A 22,923-nucleotide genomic window follows, 5' to 3' on the forward strand; every position below is an offset into this window, starting at 1 on the left:
CACAGTGCATGTATCGCTGACTGTGTGTCCGTCAGTAACTCTTTTTGAATGTGTTTAGGTCGAACTTTGTTGACTCATTACTGTTTTAAACACGTTCCTTTTAATTCTTTCTTCTCCATCACACTCTTCCTGTTTCCTCAGAGCGTCTACGTTGTCCTTTACCCTCGACTTTATTTATTTCACTTTAAAAACAAGTTGTTAGGAACTTTAAGGATTTCAACATTAAAACAAAGTTAGAACTCAGATGAAATAAAAACACCAAACAAACAAACAAAACCTTTTACACACACACACACACACACACACACACACACACACACACACACACACACACGGCCCTGAAAACCACATGGGACCAATTATCACATTTGCTGTGCTCTGTTTGCTAACTCCCAATCTCTACACTGACAAAGAGAGAGAGCGAGAGAGAGAGAGAGCAAGAGAGAGAGAGAGACGTACAGTAAAATTGCTTCATTAACCTCAAATAGCACAGAGCCTCTACATGTTTTTGTTTGTGTTTGTGCCCATGTCTTTTGTTTAAGACCCTTGGACATTTTGACCAGTCCTCATAAGAGGTTTCAAACTTTAGCCTCTTTTTTACACTCGCTGTCTTTACATCAGCTTGTTTTTATATGCATGTATGATTTCCACAAAAAAAAACATGAAATTACTATAAAATCATCCCTAAAAGATGAATACAAATACACTAAGTGCAATGGAAGCAGATTAAAGGCCCAGTGTGTAAGAATTCGTGACATCTAATGGTTGACACTGTAGATTGTAACACTCAATGTCTTCAATTTTTTGTAGTGAGCTTCTGCTTCAAAACATGAAACTCTGGCACATTTGTCTGTTTGGGCTGCTGCAAAAATATGGTGGCACAAGATCCCGGCTTCCTTAAAACAAGGGTCTTGCAACAAACCATCCTAAATGTTACACACTGGACCTTTAAGCCAATAAAGGATCACTCTTTTATTTGGTGAGTTTTAAGTGACTGTAGTCTGTTTTTCTTTGTTGGCAGCCATGTTTTCAGTAAGCCCATGCCTCCTTATCTCAGACAAGAGTTACCTAATACGACCACACTTCAAAAACAAACTTGAACTATCATGTAAGTCTTAAATGAATGTACAATCTTTACATGCACTGAACTGGCAGACTGAACACAATCTGACAGACACAGTGCACGTCTGTAGAGTGGCAGCACCAGGTGTGTGTGACTCAGTGTGTGTCTGATGCAATGTATTCCAACATCCAACTCACATGTATGTGTTTGTGTGGAGACAAAGGATGAGTGTGTGTGTGTGTGTGTGTGTAGAGGAGGAGTAGGAGGTGTTTTACTGGAAGAATCCCCCTCCTGTGGCTGAATCATCAGAATGTAGGCAATGGAATCTCCTTCACATTTCCCTGTAAGACACTTCACACTTGTTCTTTAGGTGTCGAGACATGAAGTGCACACAGACACACTCACGCACGCACACACACCCACACCCACACACACACACATATTCCAGTTATGTTTTGTCCTGTCAGTGCTATCAAAGAGGTCTTACCGGTCCTTCAAAGATGGTATTGTTCAGACGATGCCTCATCATTGACATCTGTTAGAATGACACACACATAGACCATTTAAATGGATGGTTAATGATCGCTCACCCATGACTTCACCAGATCTCATTGGTGCAAAGGAATAAAAATCCAGTTTGGATAGAAGTTAGCCAAATGACTAACTCGCTCAAAACATTTTCCCCTCATGGACCTCAGGACTGGAGTTCATTTTAAGTGGATTTTAATTCACATATGACAAACGCACGCAGAGAAGATCTGAGTCAGATGTGTTCACAACAGCAGGAGAATAAATGTAATCCAGAAATTCGACTACTCGTATTTGGCAAGAAGAGTTGCGGGAAAGTCCTTACTTTTGTGGACATTTGCGTTCCCACGTAAAGTCCCTCAAGACAATTTCTGGAAAATATCAGTGTAGGTCTGAAAGCAACCCCATCTCAGCTTAGGGCTCTCAAAAATTGCCTACTATGCCTATGCTTTTGCAACGCCACTGGCTTCTTGAGCTGGATTAATACATGAAGGGGTGATGATAAGAACCCCCTGAGTCAAATGTGAGCTGAAGTTTTGCCCATTCAATGTGTCAATAACGGTGTGCATCTGTTGTTTTCACTTCATTAAAGTGCCAGATTGAAGTTTAAACTGTCAACATCCACCTAAATGAACAGAGGTTGTAGTAAGTGGACAGCTGCTGTGTGTGTGTGTGTGTGTGTGTGAGGGGGTGACTAACATGATCTTGAAGAAGTTTCTCACATTGACTAAACAGCTGGCCGACTGGGACAACATCCATCCCTCTGCTTTGTCCCTGCACAGCCTCCTCCTCCTCCTCCTCTTTTCCCAGCATCCCTACACTCATCCCCTGTCTTCTTTCTTCATCCTCTTCATTTGATACCATGGCAGCAAATAACAAACGAAGATTAAACCTTTCACGATTTGTTAGAAAATTACTAGAGTATTTTAATGTGTGAGACACACTCAGATTTTGTCAATGATGTTGTGTAGGTGCGTTTTAACTGAGAATGTAACATATGTCACAACAGGCAACATCTCATTCTCATTCTTAGCAATCAGTACTTTCATTTAAAACTTACTGTATTTTGAACTTTCATTGGTTCTCCAACTTGTTTGTAAACCTCTCCTGGACCAAACACCATAGAGAAAATCAGCGTTTTTTGGCTCATGGGGACACAGGAGCTGCTGGTCTGCTGCTGCCTTGTTTGAGAAAGTTGTGTCACTTCGATAAAGCAGAACAAAGGATTTAAAAAACACAAAATTCACAAAGTGATACAGTCGTACTTATTGAAGGAGGCAGCAGTCGATCGACAAATGATGTGCGCTGTGATGTAAAATTATCGATTTTCTTAATGGACTTTGGTGCAGAGAGTCATGATGATTTATAATAATGTTAAACAAGAAAAGAGGGGGAACTTTAATCAACCCTCTGTGTCTGTTTTTGTTTCTGGAGTAAATAATCCATATGTGTGACGTATGGCTATTTTTTTAAAGATGAATCTGTGCAGTTACATTTGGAAAATGGAGAATGAAAAAAACAGTGACTGAATAAGGAAGTATATAAGAGGTGTGTGCTTAAATATCTTCATGTTCCGTTTCTTTATCCTCCGCTTTTTCATCTTTTATTACATCCGTCCATCCCTCCTCCTCTTTTTCTCCTCCTCTTCTCCTCCCCCTCTTCCCTCCTCCTCATCTTTCCCTACACCCCACAGAGCTCCCACGACATCAAACCCCATCATGTCTAGACCCCGCTCACGTGTGTGTGTGTGGGCACGTCACTGTGTGTGTTCTAACCAGCTGCTAAAATATAACAGTTGAAGTGGCCTTTGAATATATCAACAAACAAAAAAAAAAAACTCCTCCCGCCAAAAAATGTGGATTAAACGCTGGAGCCTGAATGAAATCCGGTGACAGGCTACTTCTAAACTAACGGACTGAACTGCCCACATGTCCAGACTTTGAGTCATAGTTCTGGACCCAGTCATGTGCTTTGAGCATCAGTGCGACAGAGTCTGTTGGCTGCTCTGAGCTCCATTAAACTGCGAAGAGTATGATTCCTGAGCAGCTGTGCCCACACTGATCTGGAAGCTTCCCAGCCGACACACATGACCTCTGCTGAACGGCAGTGACCGTGGCCTTTTTGTGCTTTCTGATTGTCGTCACAAGTTGAAATTCTGAGTTCCTAGTGCCAAGATTTTCAACTCGGAAAAGTGAGAGCAACCTGGCAAACCCTGACATAGGATACCAAGATAACTGCCGCTCACATCATCTACTGTTATTTCCACTTCTGTCTTATGTGTTTCACATCTGTGAACAACTGCTGTTTGTGTGCAAAATATAGAGCATTGTTATTGAACAAACAATATTTTTTGTTGAAAAAACCCCACAATCATTACATAATGTTCATAAATGACAAAGTAGATGCACAATATGATGATAACTAAGATTTTTGTCACCTTGTTAGTCAATCACTCCCTGCACCAAAGTCCATAGGGAAAGTCAGCAATTTTTACATCACAGCACACAGGAGTTATCGATCCACTGCTGCCTCCATCTGCATGTTTAAATGTGTTATTTTAAGACTTGTGTGTATACATTTTATTGTTTAGATATACCTAGGTAACACAAACTTAACCAAATGAGGCAGCGGTAGACCAGCAGCTCCTGTGACCCTGTGGGCAGAAAACGCTTATTTTCTCAATGGACTTTGGTGCAGGTCAGTGAGGGCATTACGATTATTGCCTCTGTGTCTGACCCTATCTTGACCCAGGAAGTTGCAGCTGGAGGTCATGTTGTGTCTGTAAGGGTCAGGGGTCCATGAGTGAGCAGCATCCCACTGTGATTTCTCAGGACACCCAGTCAGACATTGTCTGTTTACAACCCACTCTTCTAGAACTGAGGTTTATGGATACCTGATCCTGTACTTGGCTGAGCACATACCCATTCTACAAAAGGGAAGCAAAAAAGCACTTCTTATAGAATTGAATGTATATATTATTATAGGTAACCACCAGTGCATGTACAGAGGTCATGTTTTTGGGCTTTCATGTTTTTAGGAGGATACGATTGGTTTGAGGGTCGCTGTGCGCCAGAAACCCAAACCTACTGAGGTGGGGCAGCAGCTGTCCTGGCATTGTTTGTGTGAGTGTGTTTTGAGGTGGCAAAGGTGGAGTTAAGGAGGGGTAGAAGTGTGTCAGTGCAGGTGTTGGGGTGTAAAGAGGCGGGTACTTGAGGGTCAAGTTGCCAGTGGGCGTGTGCTGTGCGTGTGTGTCTGTCTGTGTGTGCGTTTGTACTCGCTGATTACAGCTACTTAACAAGCAGATGTTAAACACTCACACCAACCATCCAGAATTATTAGGTTGCTTTATAAGACCTTTGCTTTGATATGGTCATTCACCACGTTCATTTAACAAGGATTTTTATCCAATATATTTTTTTTTATTTACCTACTTCCTACCTAGGTTTTGTGAAGTGCAGTTGTGTTAAGCACTGACTTTGCTGTGCGTGTGCCCCACAATCTGAAGTTTGCTTTGCTTTGTGGTAAATTCAAGTGATTTTTATATCATGCAGGAGTTGCTGCTGCCTCCATCAATACTTCAAATATATTGGTTTGTGACTTAAACGTTTGAAATCCTTTGTTAGGCTTTACCACCGTCGGTAAGTTAAATGCACGGAACGCAGTCGGCTGTTGACGATGTGTCAGAAAACCTTAGGCAACCACACTTAAAAATAAATAAACACCCTAAAATTGAAATGTTTCAGTACTTTAAGACTAGCAAAGTAAATTTGTTACATAACAAAACAATGTCAGAGATGGACTACACTCATAATGCTTGCACACACACACACAGACACTTGAGGTCACAGTGGTCAAACAGAGTGACCTGCAGTAGAGAGGTGATTTGTTCACCCTCTGTAACCAATGCTACGCACACACACAAACCACAAGCACACATATGGGCGTTCATAAGCACACACCACAACGCCCTCCCTCGATTTTGCTCGCTTTAACCACAGCTACTTCCTCAGAGCAAACTGTTGGCTGAGGGGGGCAGGTGGTTAGTTTGATGACACATACAAACACACGCGCGCACACACACGCCAAATGCACAATGGTAGATTATTAGAAACCAAACTAAGTGGCTCATGATATCGGCAATCTCTGAATATTGACATGTCAGGGTGAGTCTGCTCCATAGGCAAAAAAGTCATCAGCAAGTAGAACCACAAACCAAAACCAAGAGAGACAAAGAAAGAGAGAGAGTCAAGAAGAGCACAGAGAGATAAAGGAAGATGTGTATGGCAACAGAGAGAGAGCGGAAACACGAAAAGGGTTGTGGGTGAGTCAAGGAACAGAGAAAGAAAAAGTTAGACAATGAGAGAAGAGGGTCTGTGGATTCTTAAGCATGTGAGTCACTAGGGAACAAAACACAAGGATCTTTTATTTTGGTGACCTCTGTGCAGGAGCGGGACACCTCAGCTGGGGTAAGAATAGACCACAGACATACATTCATCATTTTCGTGCTTTAACTAAATGGGTTTAGGTGCAAAATTTATTTGAGGAGAGTGAATCAACTTTTACTGCTTTTAACTGCAGCTGCAGGAGAAACATTTGCTTTTACAGTATGTGATTCATTTTAAACACGCAGATTCATTCGGGCACTCTCATTTATTTACGGTGAGCATGGTAAGCACCCAAGCTGGTGCATGCTGTTATCATGCTATCACTCCTTCCTGCCACGCTGTACTCTGAAAGGTGTGATGTTTAAGCAGATCAAAAGAAAAACCACATTATTTGTTCTGGCAATTTCACTCTAAACCCACTCTCGAAGCTCAAACAAAAAATGAAAATGAATTATGAAGTCTCATCCACACACACACACACACACACACACACAGTCCAACATGCCACAATCAGTGAACACATGGCCACCAGGGAAAATATTTGCCACTTTATCTTGCAGTTAAACGGCCTTTTCCAACAGGTCCACAGGTGATTTTGTTAGTATTACGAAGATTCATGATTTACATTGTGTGTTCTCACACACCCACACTGACTGATGTGGTTTGTGGTCAGAGATTGGTCATATATGTTGACATTCCGGCTTGCTCAAGTATCTGTATTAATAATATTATTGTGTGTGTTGTTCATTTTTGTACAGATAAAGAGAAGCTGTGAGAGGAACAAACACAGAAGACAATAAATAAACGGCCTCCAACGGTATCTTTGAGTCTGTCGTCCCGCTGCTCAGCTGTTGTATGAGGTATGTGTATTATTGTGTGTGTTTGTGTGTATTCTTTCCCATCCTGTGGGTTGTTGAATGATTTTCTTTTTTTAACATCTTTGGGGTATTCTGTGGTGTATGATCAATCTAGGATTCGGAACGCTCCCCATCTGAGTTAAAATCCGAGCCTTAAATGCAAACTGGTGGAACATTTTGAGCTTGGTGCCTTTCTGCTCGACAGCCATCTTGATACTGCCTCCTATTCAAAATAACAAGACCAGGCTCCTGTTTAAATGAATGGGTTGAGTACCATATCAATTTTAATGTCCACTGTGGCATAAAAACTACATGCTGTATTAGGAATCATTAACTTTTGGCTAGCTGTTAGCTTGTCAAGCACCATTCCAAGTCTTCCTACAATCCATACAATGTAAATATGTTTAAAATCTTATCACCTCAATTGCGATGTACTTTGCAATGGCAATTAAAGATATTCTATTCTTTTCTACCTTGTCAATAAACCGACTGACTGGACACCCAGTCAGCCCACTAAATTCCATAAAGAAAATCAGTGTGTTTTTCACGATGGCACTCAGGAGTCGTTTGCTGCCTCCATCAGTATGTTCAAATATGTTATTACTTGGCCAGATATTTACCATGTGTTTGTTGCTGTTGTGTTCTTCCACTGTGTACCTGCTTCTATCATTTCCTGGTTTAAGCAGGGGGCAGGAACTGTGGTGCATGTGCAAAGTACCTATTGTTCAGCTTGAGTTAAACTCTGTTCTGACTGAATGTATATATGCAGCAGTAGTTCTGCTCCCAATCGTTTATCGAGGTGTATGTTGAAGTACCGTTTCACTCGGACTGACATGTACTGTATATATTTAACATCCAATTTCATCCAGACCCGCGCAATAATTAGTTCTTTTACAATGTCATACAGTTGGAGAGCTTGTTTTTGGTCAATATGATAAAATTGTAATGATCCAGCGTCTCCACCCCTGCATCTAATGGGGAGGCTGACAGGAGGGAGGAGAGTGAGGAATGTTGCAGGCATTCCTTCCTGTTTCATCAACCAGCAGCTGTGTGAATGACTGTACATGTCACTGCTTAATTTTCCCATCACTGGTTGTGTTTCTGTGTTACACCAAAGTAACCAAGGAGCGGTCTTTGTGTTTGTGTGTGTATTTCCTATCTTTTGGTAAATCCACACAATAGCGCACATGGTTTTCTTCTATGGAAATAAATCAAAGTCTCTGAATGTATATATATTATTTTGCAGTGAATATGGACAGAGCTGTAACAGGAGAAGTGCTTTAAAGTAATAAAATCTTTTGAGGTTTTTCAGCAGTTGAATTGAATTACTACGATTACATCGGTGGTTGATACAATAGAAAAATGTTTCTCCTGTGACCTGATGTTAGCACGGCAGGGGTTGTCTTTGCTGCGGAAATTATGAATAACTGTGTGTGTGTATGCGTGTGTGTTTCCTGTCAGCTCATGGTTCAGCGCTTTACAACAGTTTGCACAGAAAAGGTGCACTTGTTCACGGTTGCTTTCTCACTTCTGACATCACTGTTTGCATGTTTCCTTTTGCACAGCCGGAATGACCTATTTTAAGCAGCACAGCTATAATATACATACAGTATGTATGTTAGGAAGATTGGCAGATGATTTCACAGTCTTACCCTTGATTAAGATGATAATAATGATAATAAAATAATGTGAAAATGACACATTTGCAGTTTGTGAACATGATGCAAAAGTAAAAGTTGATTTTCGTCAGTTGCGGAAAAACAAGAATTCAACAGTGCAATTATAGATAATGGCTCAAATGAGAGCCAGAAACCTAAAACAAATTAACAACATGGACGAAGGTGACATATTAAAGAAAAGCTTGGGAAACTTTACATTTAGAAATGGCAGTTTGGTAGTTAGCATAAAAACTCCACACACTGAACCTAACAAGCTGCAATATTATATTGTATTATATTATAAAATACGTGGTTGCATGTCACAGGTGAATATTTCTCATCTCTCCCTTTCCTTCCAAGTGTGTTGGAGAACCCATGTAAGCCTTCAGTTATCACTGATTTGCAATTTTAATAAACTGTAAAAAACAGTTGACCACTTACTATTAACCACTGTCATATTTACTGTTAGTAAAACTTTGGGCTCCCACAGCAGTGGTAACACATACAAAGTCAATGCCTTATACAAGACCACTTCAAAATCGAAACTATCCCTTTAAATCTCTAGAAATTTACTGTAAAGTCCCCAAATTTGACCACAGTGTGTATCGTTTTCTGTCTGTGTGTGTGTGTTTATCTTTCTCAGCAATGCTTCTCCGTGCATGTGTCGACAGGTTTACACATCAGGTCACGTGTTTCCCGCCTGTGTGCGCTGGTGCTGATGTGGTTTTGTTGGCACGTGTTTGCACCACCTTCAGTTTTGTTTTGCTTTCCGCTGTCACTCGCTATGCCAAATGGCTCCGATTTTGTGCGGTTTGCCATCGAATCGCAGGTTGTCCTCGCGGGTTAACTTCTCCAGGTGGCTACACCAGAAAGTGTGGGATTTCTCAAATCACGTGATCCACGCACGAGGTGTCAGACATCAATGTGACTTCCATCTCACTGATTGGTTTGCGTCTCCTGCTGTCTGATTGGTTGTTTGTGGGTGGTTGTGTCACCTACAAATCAACACACACATTCAGAAGATTTGCAGCATTGCTTCTATCTACATTTGTGGACGGGGGTGCATTTGACTGTTGAAAAACCCTTGTGGGTTTATCAGGTCAATGCATATACTCTATGTGTGTGTGTGTGTGTGAGATACTGCAGTTGTTCACTTGTTGACTATTTTTCTAACTTATCTGAACTTCAAAACAGGCAGAATAAGTTGACTGTCAGTACATATTTATGTCTGACTCCCATTTAATCTGAGTATGTGTATTACATCACTTGATTCAGTATAGGATTTGATATTCTATGGTCTTTTATTTCTAGCAGATTGCTGCTGTAGGGACACTCTTCTGATCATAAGGCGGACCACGTATCAGTCCTGTGAAAGAAATCTGGTGAATAGGTCAACACCAACTAATTTCCAAAACCCACAGGTTGTCTGGATCACCAAAAACAGCATGGAATATTATTTTAAGAATATAAAACCTAGACTTTGTGGTTTAAGCGAAAAAGTGGTTGTGACTTCATAGAAATCAGAGGAAGAAAAGATGTCATTCTTCTTCATTGGCATAGTTTTGTCTGGTTTGTCCATTCTGGCTGCTGCAGAAACATGGCAGTGCAAGAGTGCCTTGAGTCCATACCTTATTGTGAGATGATTTTAATTTTTAAGGAGATTAAAGATACTAAAATTGAACATGTTTCACTATTAAGATAATAAAAAGAAAACAAGAAGACAATGATGAGGCTTTTTGAAAGACACAGAGAGCTGGAAGACAGGTAAAGTTTATTTAGCAGAAGCTAAATTGTAGCTTGTATAGTATTATTATTATTATTATTTAAGTCATGTAATAAGTGGAATAAGTTATGAATTCTGATAATTATTGATAAATTACAATTTATTATTACCTGAAAGGTTCACACTCAATCATTGTTACAAAATAAAAGCCTCTCCTCTTTCTTTGACCCTTTCTATCCCTTTCGCCTTTTTCCCAGTCCATATATCCTCAGAAGTTTGGCTGAAAACAAGAGCCCCTTGTTGTTTTTGTGTGTTCTCCATCACGCCGGTGTTGATTTTGCATTGTTCCCGTCCTTCACTTCATATATCAAACTGCTTTTTAAGCTTGTTTTTCTGCTCTGTCCGTCACTCTTAATTTACACCACTCATCACATCTGAGCCCATTGCGCTGCACACGCTCCCATCAACCACTTCACACTTGTCGACATTGTTCGCTTTTCTTGGGCCACATTGTACTCGCCTGTCCAGAGCTGATTCTGGTTATCTGGAGGCTACACCTGTTGTGTGCTTGTGTGTCACAGAGACTGTGAGTGTTATCAGGAGAAGGCCGAGTTTAACAGAGGAAACTGCACAGGTCTGCTTCAGGCTGATTTTCAAAGAGGTGATGCTGTAGCCACATTCAGACATCACTCACATGTTTTCCGAGACGAAATAAAATGAACTTTCTCACATTTATAAATTATTGCAGTGTCAAAGCACACTTGTGCTTTTTCCTCCAGTAAAGAAGGAGCAACACATTCAGTGCCAGTGTTAGGTCATTTCTGCCCGGGGCAGCACTGCAGTGATAAGCTCTGTGAGCCCAAACTTCAGAGTGATGGAGAGAAACCAGGTTTGACTAGTACTATTTTTCTTCTTTAAAAAATAAAATCATATTCTGTTTTAAGTGTTTAATGAGCAGCTAAATTAATTCAAACACTGAAAAATGTCAGCAAAATAAAATAATACAGATTGTAGTCATAAAATATCCACTCCTGTTAACATAATTTGTTATGAACCAATGCCAAAGCAAAAATTCTTGTTTACTTGGCAATAAAACTTCTGACTCTGGTGTGTAGCAAGATACTGTAACTACAGCTGACCTACAACTCCCATCCACCACAGGTGTAGCTCATTCTACCTATTTTAGTGACTTACACTGATGCTCTTGTTCACATTTAAACCCATCTTTGTGTGCTGATTTGTTGCCCCAATGAAGGTGTAGTGACCCCAAGCTTGGCGTTTGTCTATATAAGTGTGGAGGGAATTATTGTGCCCAGTAAAAGTGCTAAAAGCGTAATGCGGAAACTGACTGGAAAATGAAGTGTGGGTCACGTTGAAAACCGCTCTCTCCAGTGCACCAAATCCCACTAAGAAAACCATTGATTTTACATCACAGCACACAGGGGTTGTTGTTTCACTGCTGCCTCCATCAGTAAGTTCAAAGGTGTTATTTTGTGACTTTGGTGCTTGAAACAAGCAACAAGGCGGCAGCAGCAGCTTCTCTGTCCGTGTGAGCTATAAAAAAAATAGTGCAAATTCTGTTTTTTTCTAATTTTGCAGTTGTTTTTGCATAACATGTGGAGCTTATATCACAAATACATTTCCAATCTTTTCTCTGAAGAATTTAAAGAATACAAACTGACCTGTTAATCTGTTAAATGTTTACTATCACAAGCTAATATTTGTTTATCGTCGATACATGCTGATTCTTATCGAGGACGTTGCAAAAAAACAGTGAAGTGACTTGTGGAACTGGTGTTTGAAATACACTGCAGTGTTGATTCTGTATGTTAATGAGCAGAAGAGATCTGATAAAGTGAACAACACAACAACAAAAACACGTCCGTGTGAGTTTTTTGTGAAGCTCCTTGTCTGTTGAGAGGCATACAAAACATGTTGGAAGCTTCCTTTAAGGTTTGACTCAACCCTGTTTAACTAACAGAGGCTGTTTCACTATTTCAAAATATCTGTTGGCTGTGTGTGTGTGTGTGTGTGTGTGTGTGTGTGTGTGTGTGTGTGTGTGTGTGTTTGTGTGTGTGTGTTTGCGTGTTTGCATGCGCGCTGTAACAGACAGAGAAGATAATGAGGGAAGAAGGAAGCAGGGAGGATGCGTGTGACAGAGCGACCGTTAGAAGGACAAGGCCTCACATTTTACACACACACATGCAGACACACACACACAGCCAACAACAGAGCAGCACTGTTGCTGTTATAGGTAGATGTTAATGTTGATGTATATGTGTCATTATATGGTGTTGTGTTGATTATCCAATCACAATTAGCTGCTCTTGCTATCATATTAATATTAATAAAAATATTAAGTTTTTCTTTCATTATTTTGGAACAGGGTTCAGTGGGATCAATTCCTTGTAATATACATAACAAACTATGTTTAACCTTCAAATACCGTGTGCCAGCAAAGCTAACTGCACATAATGCAACACCACTCCAGACGTAAATCACATGAAGTTGTTGTGGGCTGTGAACAGGGGCGTTTCATGGAACTTTGCGGCCCGAGGAAATAAGGGGGTGTCCTACATGAAACAAGACAGAAGCTGTGCTATTGAAGGCATTCTTTTTTAGCATTGAGCTGACAACCAATCCATTTTCACTCTGCTACAAAGTGACCCCAATCGGCATAACTGAATTAATCAGTGAAACATAATCTCACCCACTACGGTTTCTTTTGAGATTAGCACAAATGTCAAGTAATCTATAAATTGACTTTAATCTGCAAGTATGAGAATATTCATGGTCCACAAGTTTGGCATATTTATTTTAGTTGCAATCAGTAAGTTCAAATGTGATATTTTGTGACTTTGGTGTTTAAAATCCTTTTCTCAGACACTATCACTATGGACTTTGGTACAAAGAAGTGAGCAGTTTGCAAACTTCATCTTTGACAAGGCTGTCTAACAGCAAGATAAGCATCTAATACACTTCAATACCCCACTTTAAAGTATTTTTGATGTTATTGGTTCTTAATAAATCAATATTTATTTCCTGATAATTACAGGTACTTTCTTATGAACTCATCAGATCATGAATAACCTAATACATCTCACAATATCTCCTGTTCCTGTCTGATAAGAAGTTAAGAGGTTCTCACAACATTTCACTGAGAGGGCCCCCCCCCCCTCAGTTTCACTCCCTGGTTGTAACGTTACCACTTCTCAGCAGACGACAGAAGCTGACGTTATCTCAGAGCTTGTCTGGAAGCACAGCTGCTTGTATGATACAGTCTGAGTAGATTCATCCATTCATTATCTACTCAGCTTATCTGCTGACTGGTCACAGTGGAGCTGGAGCCAACGCCAGCTGATACTGGCTGAGAGTAAACCCTGGACAGGACTGATAGATGTCCAATACTGTAGCATATGTGATTTTACTGTGGACGTTTAAATCAATTAAAAGGTTAGTTCAGTTTGCTTGAGTTTTGCATAGGTGCATTGATAGCGCATGTATGTTCCATATACACAGAGGAGGAACATCATGAGGTGCAGAAACATCTCATATGGAGCAAACTCTTGTGAATAAGATGCATGTTTCTTTCATTTCAAATGTCCCTATGACGTGGTAAATTAGGTATACTTCTTCACTAATATACATAACTTGGAATAAACATAAAGAAAGAAACTAGTACTAGTCGCATACCAGCTTTCAGAGAGAAATAGTGGTGTTCACTGTTCTCCTGATGTTGGGAAGTCAGTGAGACAGATGGAAAAAGGGATGGATGAAAGAGCGGAAGGAAGGACTTATGAGAAATTTGTAGTGTTGTCTTACCAGAAGCCCCTCCCTCTCCTCCTCTCAGTGTGCTGTGTGACTGTTTCTCAACAGGTTGCTCTTCATGTTGCAGAGCAGAGAGGTGACAAAGTCTGAACAGTCACTGTTTCCCATGTTTCATCCTTCTGTCATTAGCTGTTTTCTCCTCTTTCTAGCAGATACTTGTTGTTTGTGTTTGTTTTGAATATAATGCACTTGTCATGAAACTTGTCATGGGTTTTTTTTCCTGCAAAATTCAGAAAAACAGAAACAACACAAATAGTCTGAAGTTTAGAATTATGTTTAGCATGAATATTTGAATCTGCTCATATCATGTTACAACTTTGAAAGGTTTTTAAAGAAACACACTTACATCATCCTCTGAGGACCATGAATATTCTCAGCAGATCTCTGGCCAGTTATTATTCTTGTAGATAAATATAATTCTATACATTTCTGCTCGTGTTTGCCTCATTGGTGTAGGCAGCTGTGGGGGCAAAACTGGTGGAGGAGATTTCAGAATGGACAATGTCGCTTTTCCTTTGTACTCAACATTTAGATGTGTGCCTGTGTGTGTCATTTTGTGCCACCTCCTGCTGTCCCATTAAACGGTAACGGTTTATATACCAGACTCACTAAGGAGCTGTCTGCTACAATCATTATGATTCAGTGCTTCTCACACACACACACACACAGTCCAGTCACAGCCTCATAAGGACTCATTTATTCTATCGATCTTGATGAGGTGCTTTCTTTAGTTTCTCACTCTCTCTCTCTCTCTCTCTCTCTCTCTCTCTCTTCCTCTCTCCCCCTCTGTGTGTGTGTGTGTTTGTTAATTTGTCCAGCTGTGATCTCTGGCTTTTATTTTAAAGTCCAGGAATAAGCCCAAAATACCTTCTATGGATTGATCTTATGTCTACGTCTCTCTCTCTCACATACACACACACACACACACACACACACACACACACACACACAGGCTTCCATTTTGAGATCTGGCCTCACATCACACGGCCCAGACCTCCTGTTTGATCTACCAGCTGCAAAAAAAAAAAAATGTCAACACTCAGCTGGAGGTTTTATCTCAAATTCCCATATCGTTCACTTAATCATATCGGTATCATGTCCATAATTGAACACACACAAAAACAAAATTAAATCTACATCACCCTAAAGTGCAGGAGATAATGGATTGGATTTGCAATGCAAAAACGTGCACATGTCGGTCAAACGCCTGCTCTTCAGTGGCGTCAGACACACGAGAATCTCTCAAACTGAGTAGACGTGTAAATATCGGCACCAATTTAACAGACATTTCCTGGAGTTTGATGTTTATTTGTATTTAGAATAGAATAGAGTAGCTTTTCTTGTCATTGTACCATGTAGGTACAACGAAGTTGAGGGTGAGCAACCCTGCACTGTCCAAAAAAACAACAAGTAAATCAAAGGACATCATTAAAGGATGGATTAAAAACATTTATTATCTTAAAATAGAGAACAGGTTGCAAACTTTAAGGTGAAGCAAATATGAACATATATACAAACAGAAATATCCTCATGGAGATCAAAACCTGGTCCTAATGAGGCAAAACCTCATTTTTGAGGAACTGGTTAAGTTTAGGTTTTGAATTGAGGATGTCCAAATGAATGAAAGTCAATATGACGCAAACCTGTGTGTGTGTGTGTGTGTGTGTGTGTGTGTGTGTGTGTGTGTGTGTGTGTGTGTGTGTGTGTGTGTGTGTGTGTGTGTGTGTGTGTGTGTGTGTGTGTGTGTGTGTGTGTGTGTGTAGTAGTTCGAGGAGAACCACCACACACTCATAACATCGGTAAAGCTAAACCTTACCACAGTGTACACCAAATCCATGATTAGCAGCCAGTCCTTTTGTGTGTGTGTGTGTTTCTGTGGTTGTGTGAACACCATTCCATCTCACCATTGCTGTGAGGCCATCTTGTTTCAGTCCTCACAACTTCCTTGTGTGCGGTGAAGGCAGGAAACCGGTGGTTTTGTTTCGATCTGCAGCTCGGGTCAGAGTTTCAGGGACAAATCGTCATCCTCTCATTCTTTTTTTCTCGTTTCATGTCAACATTGTCACCTGCAGCTCGAGGTGGAAACATAATATTCAATTTAAAAAAACGGCAACGTCGGCATCGCTGGATTTCCCGGAAAGACGTCGCTCGTTGTTTCGCTACACTTCCCCGCTGACTTTAACCTCCTCTGAAGTTTCGAAAAGCCACCAACAGGAAACATCCATCCGACGATCGATGAAGCCGCCGATCACGCGGGGCTTTTTGAGCGTTGCCAACCCATTTTTCTCCTGACCACACTCGTTTCCCTTCAGCCTTAATGGGCGAGATGGCGGGCGGGAGTTCGTCAAGTCTGGTGGGACGGTGTGTCCTGTGTGAGACGAGGCGAGGGTTCCCTCACTTCTGTGGTTAACGAAGAAGTCATGCAAAGGGTCCTCACCCTCTTTCCTCCTCCAATCCCCATTTGTCCCCACGGTTGTGGTTAACAAGTGAATGCAAAGTGTGTATATGTGTGTGTGTGGCTCGTACCCATTAGCACCCTTTTATTCTGTATTGTAAATTCCAGGCAGCGATTAAACCTTCTGATTTATTCATCGGCTCATTTGGGACTCCGCGCGACTCGTGTGGTCGCCTTTAAAGGAGCCCGATTGGCCGATTCTGCTTCCACTTTGATGACCCATTTGTGTTCAGTATCTCCAAACGTTACTTAGCATGCACATAGACATACGACATACACATACGTGCACACAAGCGCACACAAATACATAAAGCAGCCAAAGCCTGAGGCGTGTTAATGGTTAATTAGTTGATTAGTTCCATAACTGTCAGAAATGATGAAAGCCATAGAAACAGTTATTGATTTTTAGTGGCCGTATCTGCAGTATCTGGATATTGAAAAAATATTTGAAGTTTATTTGAGGTATTAAATATTATAAACACTATCTTCACCAAGAGCGCCACCATTTCAATGATTTTCATTCTCACGCATGAAAAAACAAAACAAAAACTTATAAAATCAACACCTTGTTTTTTCTTGCACTTCCAGACCAAATTCCATAGAAAAAAGAAACAGCGTTCTTAGTTACAGTGACAGAAGAGCTGCTGGTCTACTTAGGCTGCTTCATTTGGCAAGTTTGAGTCACTAATGTAAACAGAAACGAAGGAGTTAAAACACTGACACTCACAAAATAACGCATTTGAATTTATAGATGGAGGCTGCAGTGGATAAACAATACCTGTGAACTGTGATGTAAAATTGCTGATTTTCTTCATGGACTTTGGTGTGGGAGAGTCAGAGTCAGTGTTTCAAATGTCAGGACCTCATACATACCTTTAACAGTGAGAGAGAGTGTATAAAGAAGTGCTTTACACCCTCAATCGCACACATTTCAGCGTTTCACTTTGTTACGCAAGACAAAATGTCAACGGCCTAAAAGACACATGTTTGAGAAAAAGCTTCACGTTAGTGTGAGAGAAACTGCTCTTTCGAAATAATCCACCGTCACATGAACTTAGTATGTCAGGATTCTGTCTCTGTGAATTTATGATGTGTCAGACACTGAATGCACATAGTCGGACATCACTGCAGTAAAACCTTTGTGATCACTTGTGACGTCCACGCTCGCTGTCCGGCCTGCAGTGTGTGTGTGTGTGTGTGTTAGTTTAGAGTTTCTGCTCTAATGCATCTGCTCAGCCATTCAAACTGCACTAAACACAGCCCGAGGCACTTTTCTCCTCCTCTCGCTCTCTCTGTCTCTCTCCGTCCATCTCTCCGTCTCGTCCCGTCTCTCTGTTGCCGTCAGATACACACGTCTCACTTTTCTCCCCCTGTCGTCCTCCATTTTATTTACATTTCTACGCTGAAAGAATGAACATTTTACTAACTTTGACTGAGTGCATGAGTCCCCCCCCTCCTCCTCTCTCTCTCTCTTTCTGTCCTTCATTTCTTGTGTCAGAAAATCAATTTTTAGTTTAGAAAGGATAAAGCAGGTCTTCTCTCATCGCAGAGGCCGGCTGAATAATTCAGTACACACACGCACAAAACGATGAAACAATTCCTCTCGAGTTCTTCTTCCACGTCATTGTTTGTCCTTAAAGATTTGAATATCTTGATTAATTTAGTCTCAAAACGGCCTCAAGAAATGACATTCGCTCCGGTGACCTTTGCTGACCTTTGATTGCTTGATCACCGTTTCATCCATCTGCCTCTGGCCGACCACAGAAGCTTTACAGCAGCAGTGGGTTCACAGTGGACGCTGTAAAGGCACGTCGCTGTGTGTCGTAAAGTCATTCAGCAGACTGTAACGCCGTTTATTGAGCAGTAATCTCGGATAATCTCAGAGATGACGAGTCAGGAAAGATAAACTAGATAGATACACATAATCCCACTTGCAGTTAAAGCTGCAGTGTGTAACTTTGTTGTTGTTGACGTTCATATTGTGCCTCTGTTTGGTCTCTGTCAACAGAAGTGATGTAACATAATTTGTATGCTGCATCCTTCATTTTAAAAACTTGAGCAATACCGTCTGATCCGACTGAGGGAGCGTTTGTGTGTGTACAGCAGCAGAGCAGGGGCGGGCGGAGACAAACTGCTGAACGACTGTTTTTTTTTTTAGCACAACGATTCAATTGTGATACTTTGTGTGGACTTTTCTTTGCGTTTTCAGTCACACTTCAACCTGTTTACAATCGACTAACTTTATAAGCTCCCATGTTGCTGTTCCCTGCGTCTGCCTCGACATAAAGCAGATCACTTCCTGTTTGGAGCTGATTGACTTAAAACATTTGTTTGTATTTAAAATCTGCAGAGAAAGGTAGAAAACTTGTTTTTGAAAGTCCATTTTATGTGAAATGAATCATTTTTACACACATTGTGAAAGTGGGTGCTGCTGTGGGCTGTGAAATGTGCATGAGTAGATCCACAGTTTAATTACACCTTGTTTGCGTGCGTGTGTGTGTGTGTCATTTGCCGCTGCTGCTAACTGATATGTCAGAAAATCAATTAATTACTTTTAAGCGGCGGTTAACTGCATCCGCACAATGCACCCCATGAATTATAGACGAGGTGTGTGTGCGTGTCCTTTTTCTGTGTGTGTGTGTGTGTGTGTGTGTGACACACAGAGATAGAATTGGCTGCTCTGTTAACTAGAGACAATTGGTAACTCCTCCGTCGCTGATCAATGGATGTGAAAACTTCGATACAAATCTACTGAGCCACTGAAGTGACTCATCTACTTTACAGCATTGTTACTGTGTGTGTGTGTGGGTGTGTGCACATGTGTGTCATGAGATGTAAAAACCTACATCAGTAACCAACAGTTTCACAGCTTAACATTGAAAACATTTTTTAAAAAAATCATCGTAAGCCACCTCACAAAACAAAAAACAATTCTTTCTCCTATTCAGAGAGGCCTTATATCTGAAATTTATAATAAATAAAGTTTAGTTGGGCGACGTAACTGGGAGTAATTCACACAAAATGTGAAGTGATTTTGTTATGTTTGTAACTAGCAGGACTGTAGACAGCTTAAATCTCCCAAAACACATTTTAATTGCCTCTTGAACCAACTACCAACCTAAAATATATAATTTCTGTCCAACAGTTTTTCAACAAAAATCCTAAAAAGTTAAAAATCTCTTAAGATTAGTTTTCTCTTGTGATCCTTTAAACAAAATTAAATTAATTTGCACCAAATAATTGCTTGTTGGTAACGAAAATCAACTGATCTTATATCAGAAAATGAACAAAAAAAAGAGGCATTCTTGAAATACATATTGAAGGTGCTGATGAGCTTCTAGAGAAATAAAAGCAGGTCCTTTTCCACAGACTCTCTCTCTCTTTCCCCTGTATTGATCTATCACTCAGGGTGGCAATGTGAACACACCGTGTGAGTGTGTGTGTGTGTGTGTGTGGCATTGATCTTTGCCATGCCACTGTTTCTGGCCTCAGGGTGGCCTTAACTCAGGGGACGGTGGGGACAGACAGCCGCTGGCAGAGAATGAGAGAGAGAGAGAGAGAGAAAGAGGATTAAGGTGTGTTTCTTTGTGAACTTTACATCTAAATAATATCTGTGATGGATGACGTGTAATATATTTCATTTGTAAAACAGGCTCAGATTAGTTTCCAGCAACTTTCATTTCATTTTCATGTTATTGTCGCACGGCTTGTGTTGTGAAGTTGTGACCATTTTTATATACAGCTGACCTATTTCTATGAAAGTAGATAAGGTTTCTGGAAGTGTATTCGTATGAGGAACATCGACACATCGACAGCACTGACTGCCGTGAAATAGCCTTTTCTGACTTTACCAGCCGCTCACTCTCTATAGACAAAATCAGCAATTTTTACATCATGACAAACAGGAGTTGTTGATGCACTGATGCCTACGTCAGAAAGTTTTTGTTGCTTTATTGTGAACTTTTTGGTTGAAATGTATCAAACGTACAAAAGCAGTACAAAAAGCACAATATACCAGAATCACACCCATTCACAAAAATCACTTTTTGATTATAAAAGAAAAAATAAAGTATCCGTAAGACGAAATGATCACAGTGTGGTTGCGACTTCTCTATCTTTTAGACTTCAGTTTTGACTAGAGCATGTCCCCCAAAACCAAACAAAGATGCACAACCAAACCTCAAGGTGACCACCAATGACAGACACACACACACAATGGTGGATGGGGACATTCCCACAGTGACTCTCCCAGAGGCCCCTCAGCTGCTGATATCACCACAAAACCATGTGTGTGTGCGAGTGTATGTGTGCACGGGGTGTGTAAGTGCTGGATGAGGCAACGGCTCCTTGTGACTCTTGTGACACACACACACCGACTGTGTGTGCGCGCACGTGTGTGTGTGATCTCAATTAAAGTGAAAGTTCAGTTGAGGAAAATGTCAGAAAAAAAAAACTTTCTGTCAGCTTCAGTTTTCGTTTCGTTATTATGGTTGCATATTGACAGTTGTAAATCTCTGTAATTATGCTTAAATTAAGCTCATATTTAAGGCAAAATTTAGGTAGCAACAGTTTTATTGCACATCTCGCTCATTTTACTTCACTCAGTATTTTGTAGTGTCGATAAAAAGGCAGTTTTTAAGGCCTGCTATGTCTTTTCACGGACACTTTACCCGCCTAAAATGTGTTACCTTTGAGCGCTGATAAGTGTGATAAAGTGGGGAACATATTTCTTAGAGGCTTAAGCAGGTGTGGACATTTTTAAACCGTCCCTTTAATCGTTATTGACACGAGTTGATGGACCAGAATTTTTAGGAAGAGAGTCCACGTCGCTCTAGTGTGTGGCCTAAATTTTCAAGAAGAACTTCCCAACAGTGAGGAACAGGAAAAGAGGAAGAGGAAGAGGGAGGGAGGAAGAGAATCATTTGAGTAGCTAAATGAAATTAGCAGCTTTGAAGAGCCCGAGGGCAAAGTGGAGTCTTGTCCCCCATGGCTACGCTTTAAAGAAGGAGGGAATGAATTCAGCTTGACTGGGTCCTCTCCTGCTTCTTCACCTCCTCCTGCGCTTCTCACTCCCTCCTCCTGACTCTTTTTTTTTTTTTGCTAATAGCATATATGGGTAGAGCTGATGATGATGGAGGGGGGGTGCGGAGATGAATGAGGGCTATAAAAGCAGTTTGTGAAGGTGAGAATCACTTTTTTTCGGATTCCTCTATTGAGTTATCGCTCCAAATTTTTATTGGGAAACAACTTTTATGTATTCATTGTCTCCCAGTTACAATTGTTATTTCTTTTGATGCCCTCTCTTCTCTCCCTTCTGCGTGTTTGAAATTTGGCCCCAGCTGTTGCCGCGTCTGCACCAAGGACTGGAGCATGAACCCTGGGGCACTCTCCAGCTCAGGCCCCCTCTCCTGGGCCATGTACCTGATGAGGAAAGGCCGGTCAGGCAGCGGAGTCTTTGGTAAAGCTAATTGTTCGTTTGGTCACGTCACGGTCATCAACATTATTATCACCATCATCATCACCATCACTCTGGTCACCATTTGTGTTTTTATTGCACTTTTATTGCAACAATGCCATGTTTTTCCTTTTGGAGTGAATGTTCTCGACCATAAATGTCCCATAATTCCTTATTATTTCTATATTAGTGTGGGTTAGGGTTACTGTCACTGTCATGATTCTAAATTTCATGACATTTAGACAAATCATCCTTCTTGTTATTCTGTCGAATGTTCAAATTCTTCTCCAATTTAGCGTATTTAGGTAAGAATTTGGAGCCAATTGTGTACATTTAGTATACGTGATTGAAATTATATCAAACCAAATGTGGGAGTTTTCTCATCAGTGCTTAATTTCTTCCTCATTATGTGGTTCTGTGCACCGATCCAGAACTATATTGGTGAGTTTCCAGTGTTGTTCTGGACGTGGCTCCGACGTTATTTTGAATTGTTAGTAAGCAGTCGTTTTAGCTCTTGGGCAGGTTTTTACATCATATTTTCATTGATTCTAATACATCTTTAGTGGTAAATGTGAAATATCTGGGCAAAGTGAAATATGAAGCAGCCTGACGATGGATTGGTGATCCTGTTATATTTTTATTTCCTCACACAAAATAAAACAGATTGTCTCTGTATTTAAAAAAAAAAACTGATGGTGCAAATAGAAGCAAAACACAGCGCGACCGATGAAATAATGCTGTTATCAATAACTTTGATAGTTGATTGGGACTGGATATTGATTATGGATCAGAGGACACAGAGCATCTCGTGTTACGAGTCGGTCAGTGGGAAATGCTCGCAGAGCGAAATCCAACTCCTCTCCCTCTTTCATTTTCTTTCCCTTTCTCTCCTCTTTTCCTCTTTTCTCCCTCCAACGGTGCAGTCGTTCCAGTCTTTACTGTTTCTCCCTCTTCACTCCTTGAAAATAACA

At 40.7% G+C, this 22,923-nt stretch overlaps 1 protein-coding gene across 4 annotated transcripts in view; it reads left to right on the plus strand.

Moving 5' to 3' along the window:
- Positions 1-5,615: 5,615 nt before the first annotated feature.
- runx1 (RUNX family transcription factor 1) overlaps positions 5,616-22,923 on the plus strand; it is a 34,995-nt gene continuing 17,687 nt past the window's right edge. For 2 of the 4 annotated variants that reach the window (XM_044019263.1, XM_044019267.1), the window contains exons 1-3: positions 5,616-6,057; positions 6,735-6,836; positions 21,837-21,955. In XM_044019263.1, coding sequence (XP_043875198.1) covers positions 6,832-6,836; positions 21,837-21,955 — 124 coding nt within the window. In that variant the 5' untranslated portion in view covers positions 5,616-6,057; positions 6,735-6,831. The remainder of the gene's footprint in view (positions 6,058-6,734; positions 6,837-21,836; positions 21,956-22,923) is intronic. The other 2 variants (XM_044019264.1, XM_044019266.1) reach the window with 2 other exon arrangements.

The sequence above is a fragment of the Solea senegalensis genome, linkage group LG2 (genome assembly GCF_019176455.1).
Source record: "Solea senegalensis isolate Sse05_10M linkage group LG2, IFAPA_SoseM_1, whole genome shotgun sequence".
NCBI classification, from domain to species: Eukaryota; Metazoa; Chordata; class Actinopteri; order Pleuronectiformes; family Soleidae; genus Solea; species Solea senegalensis.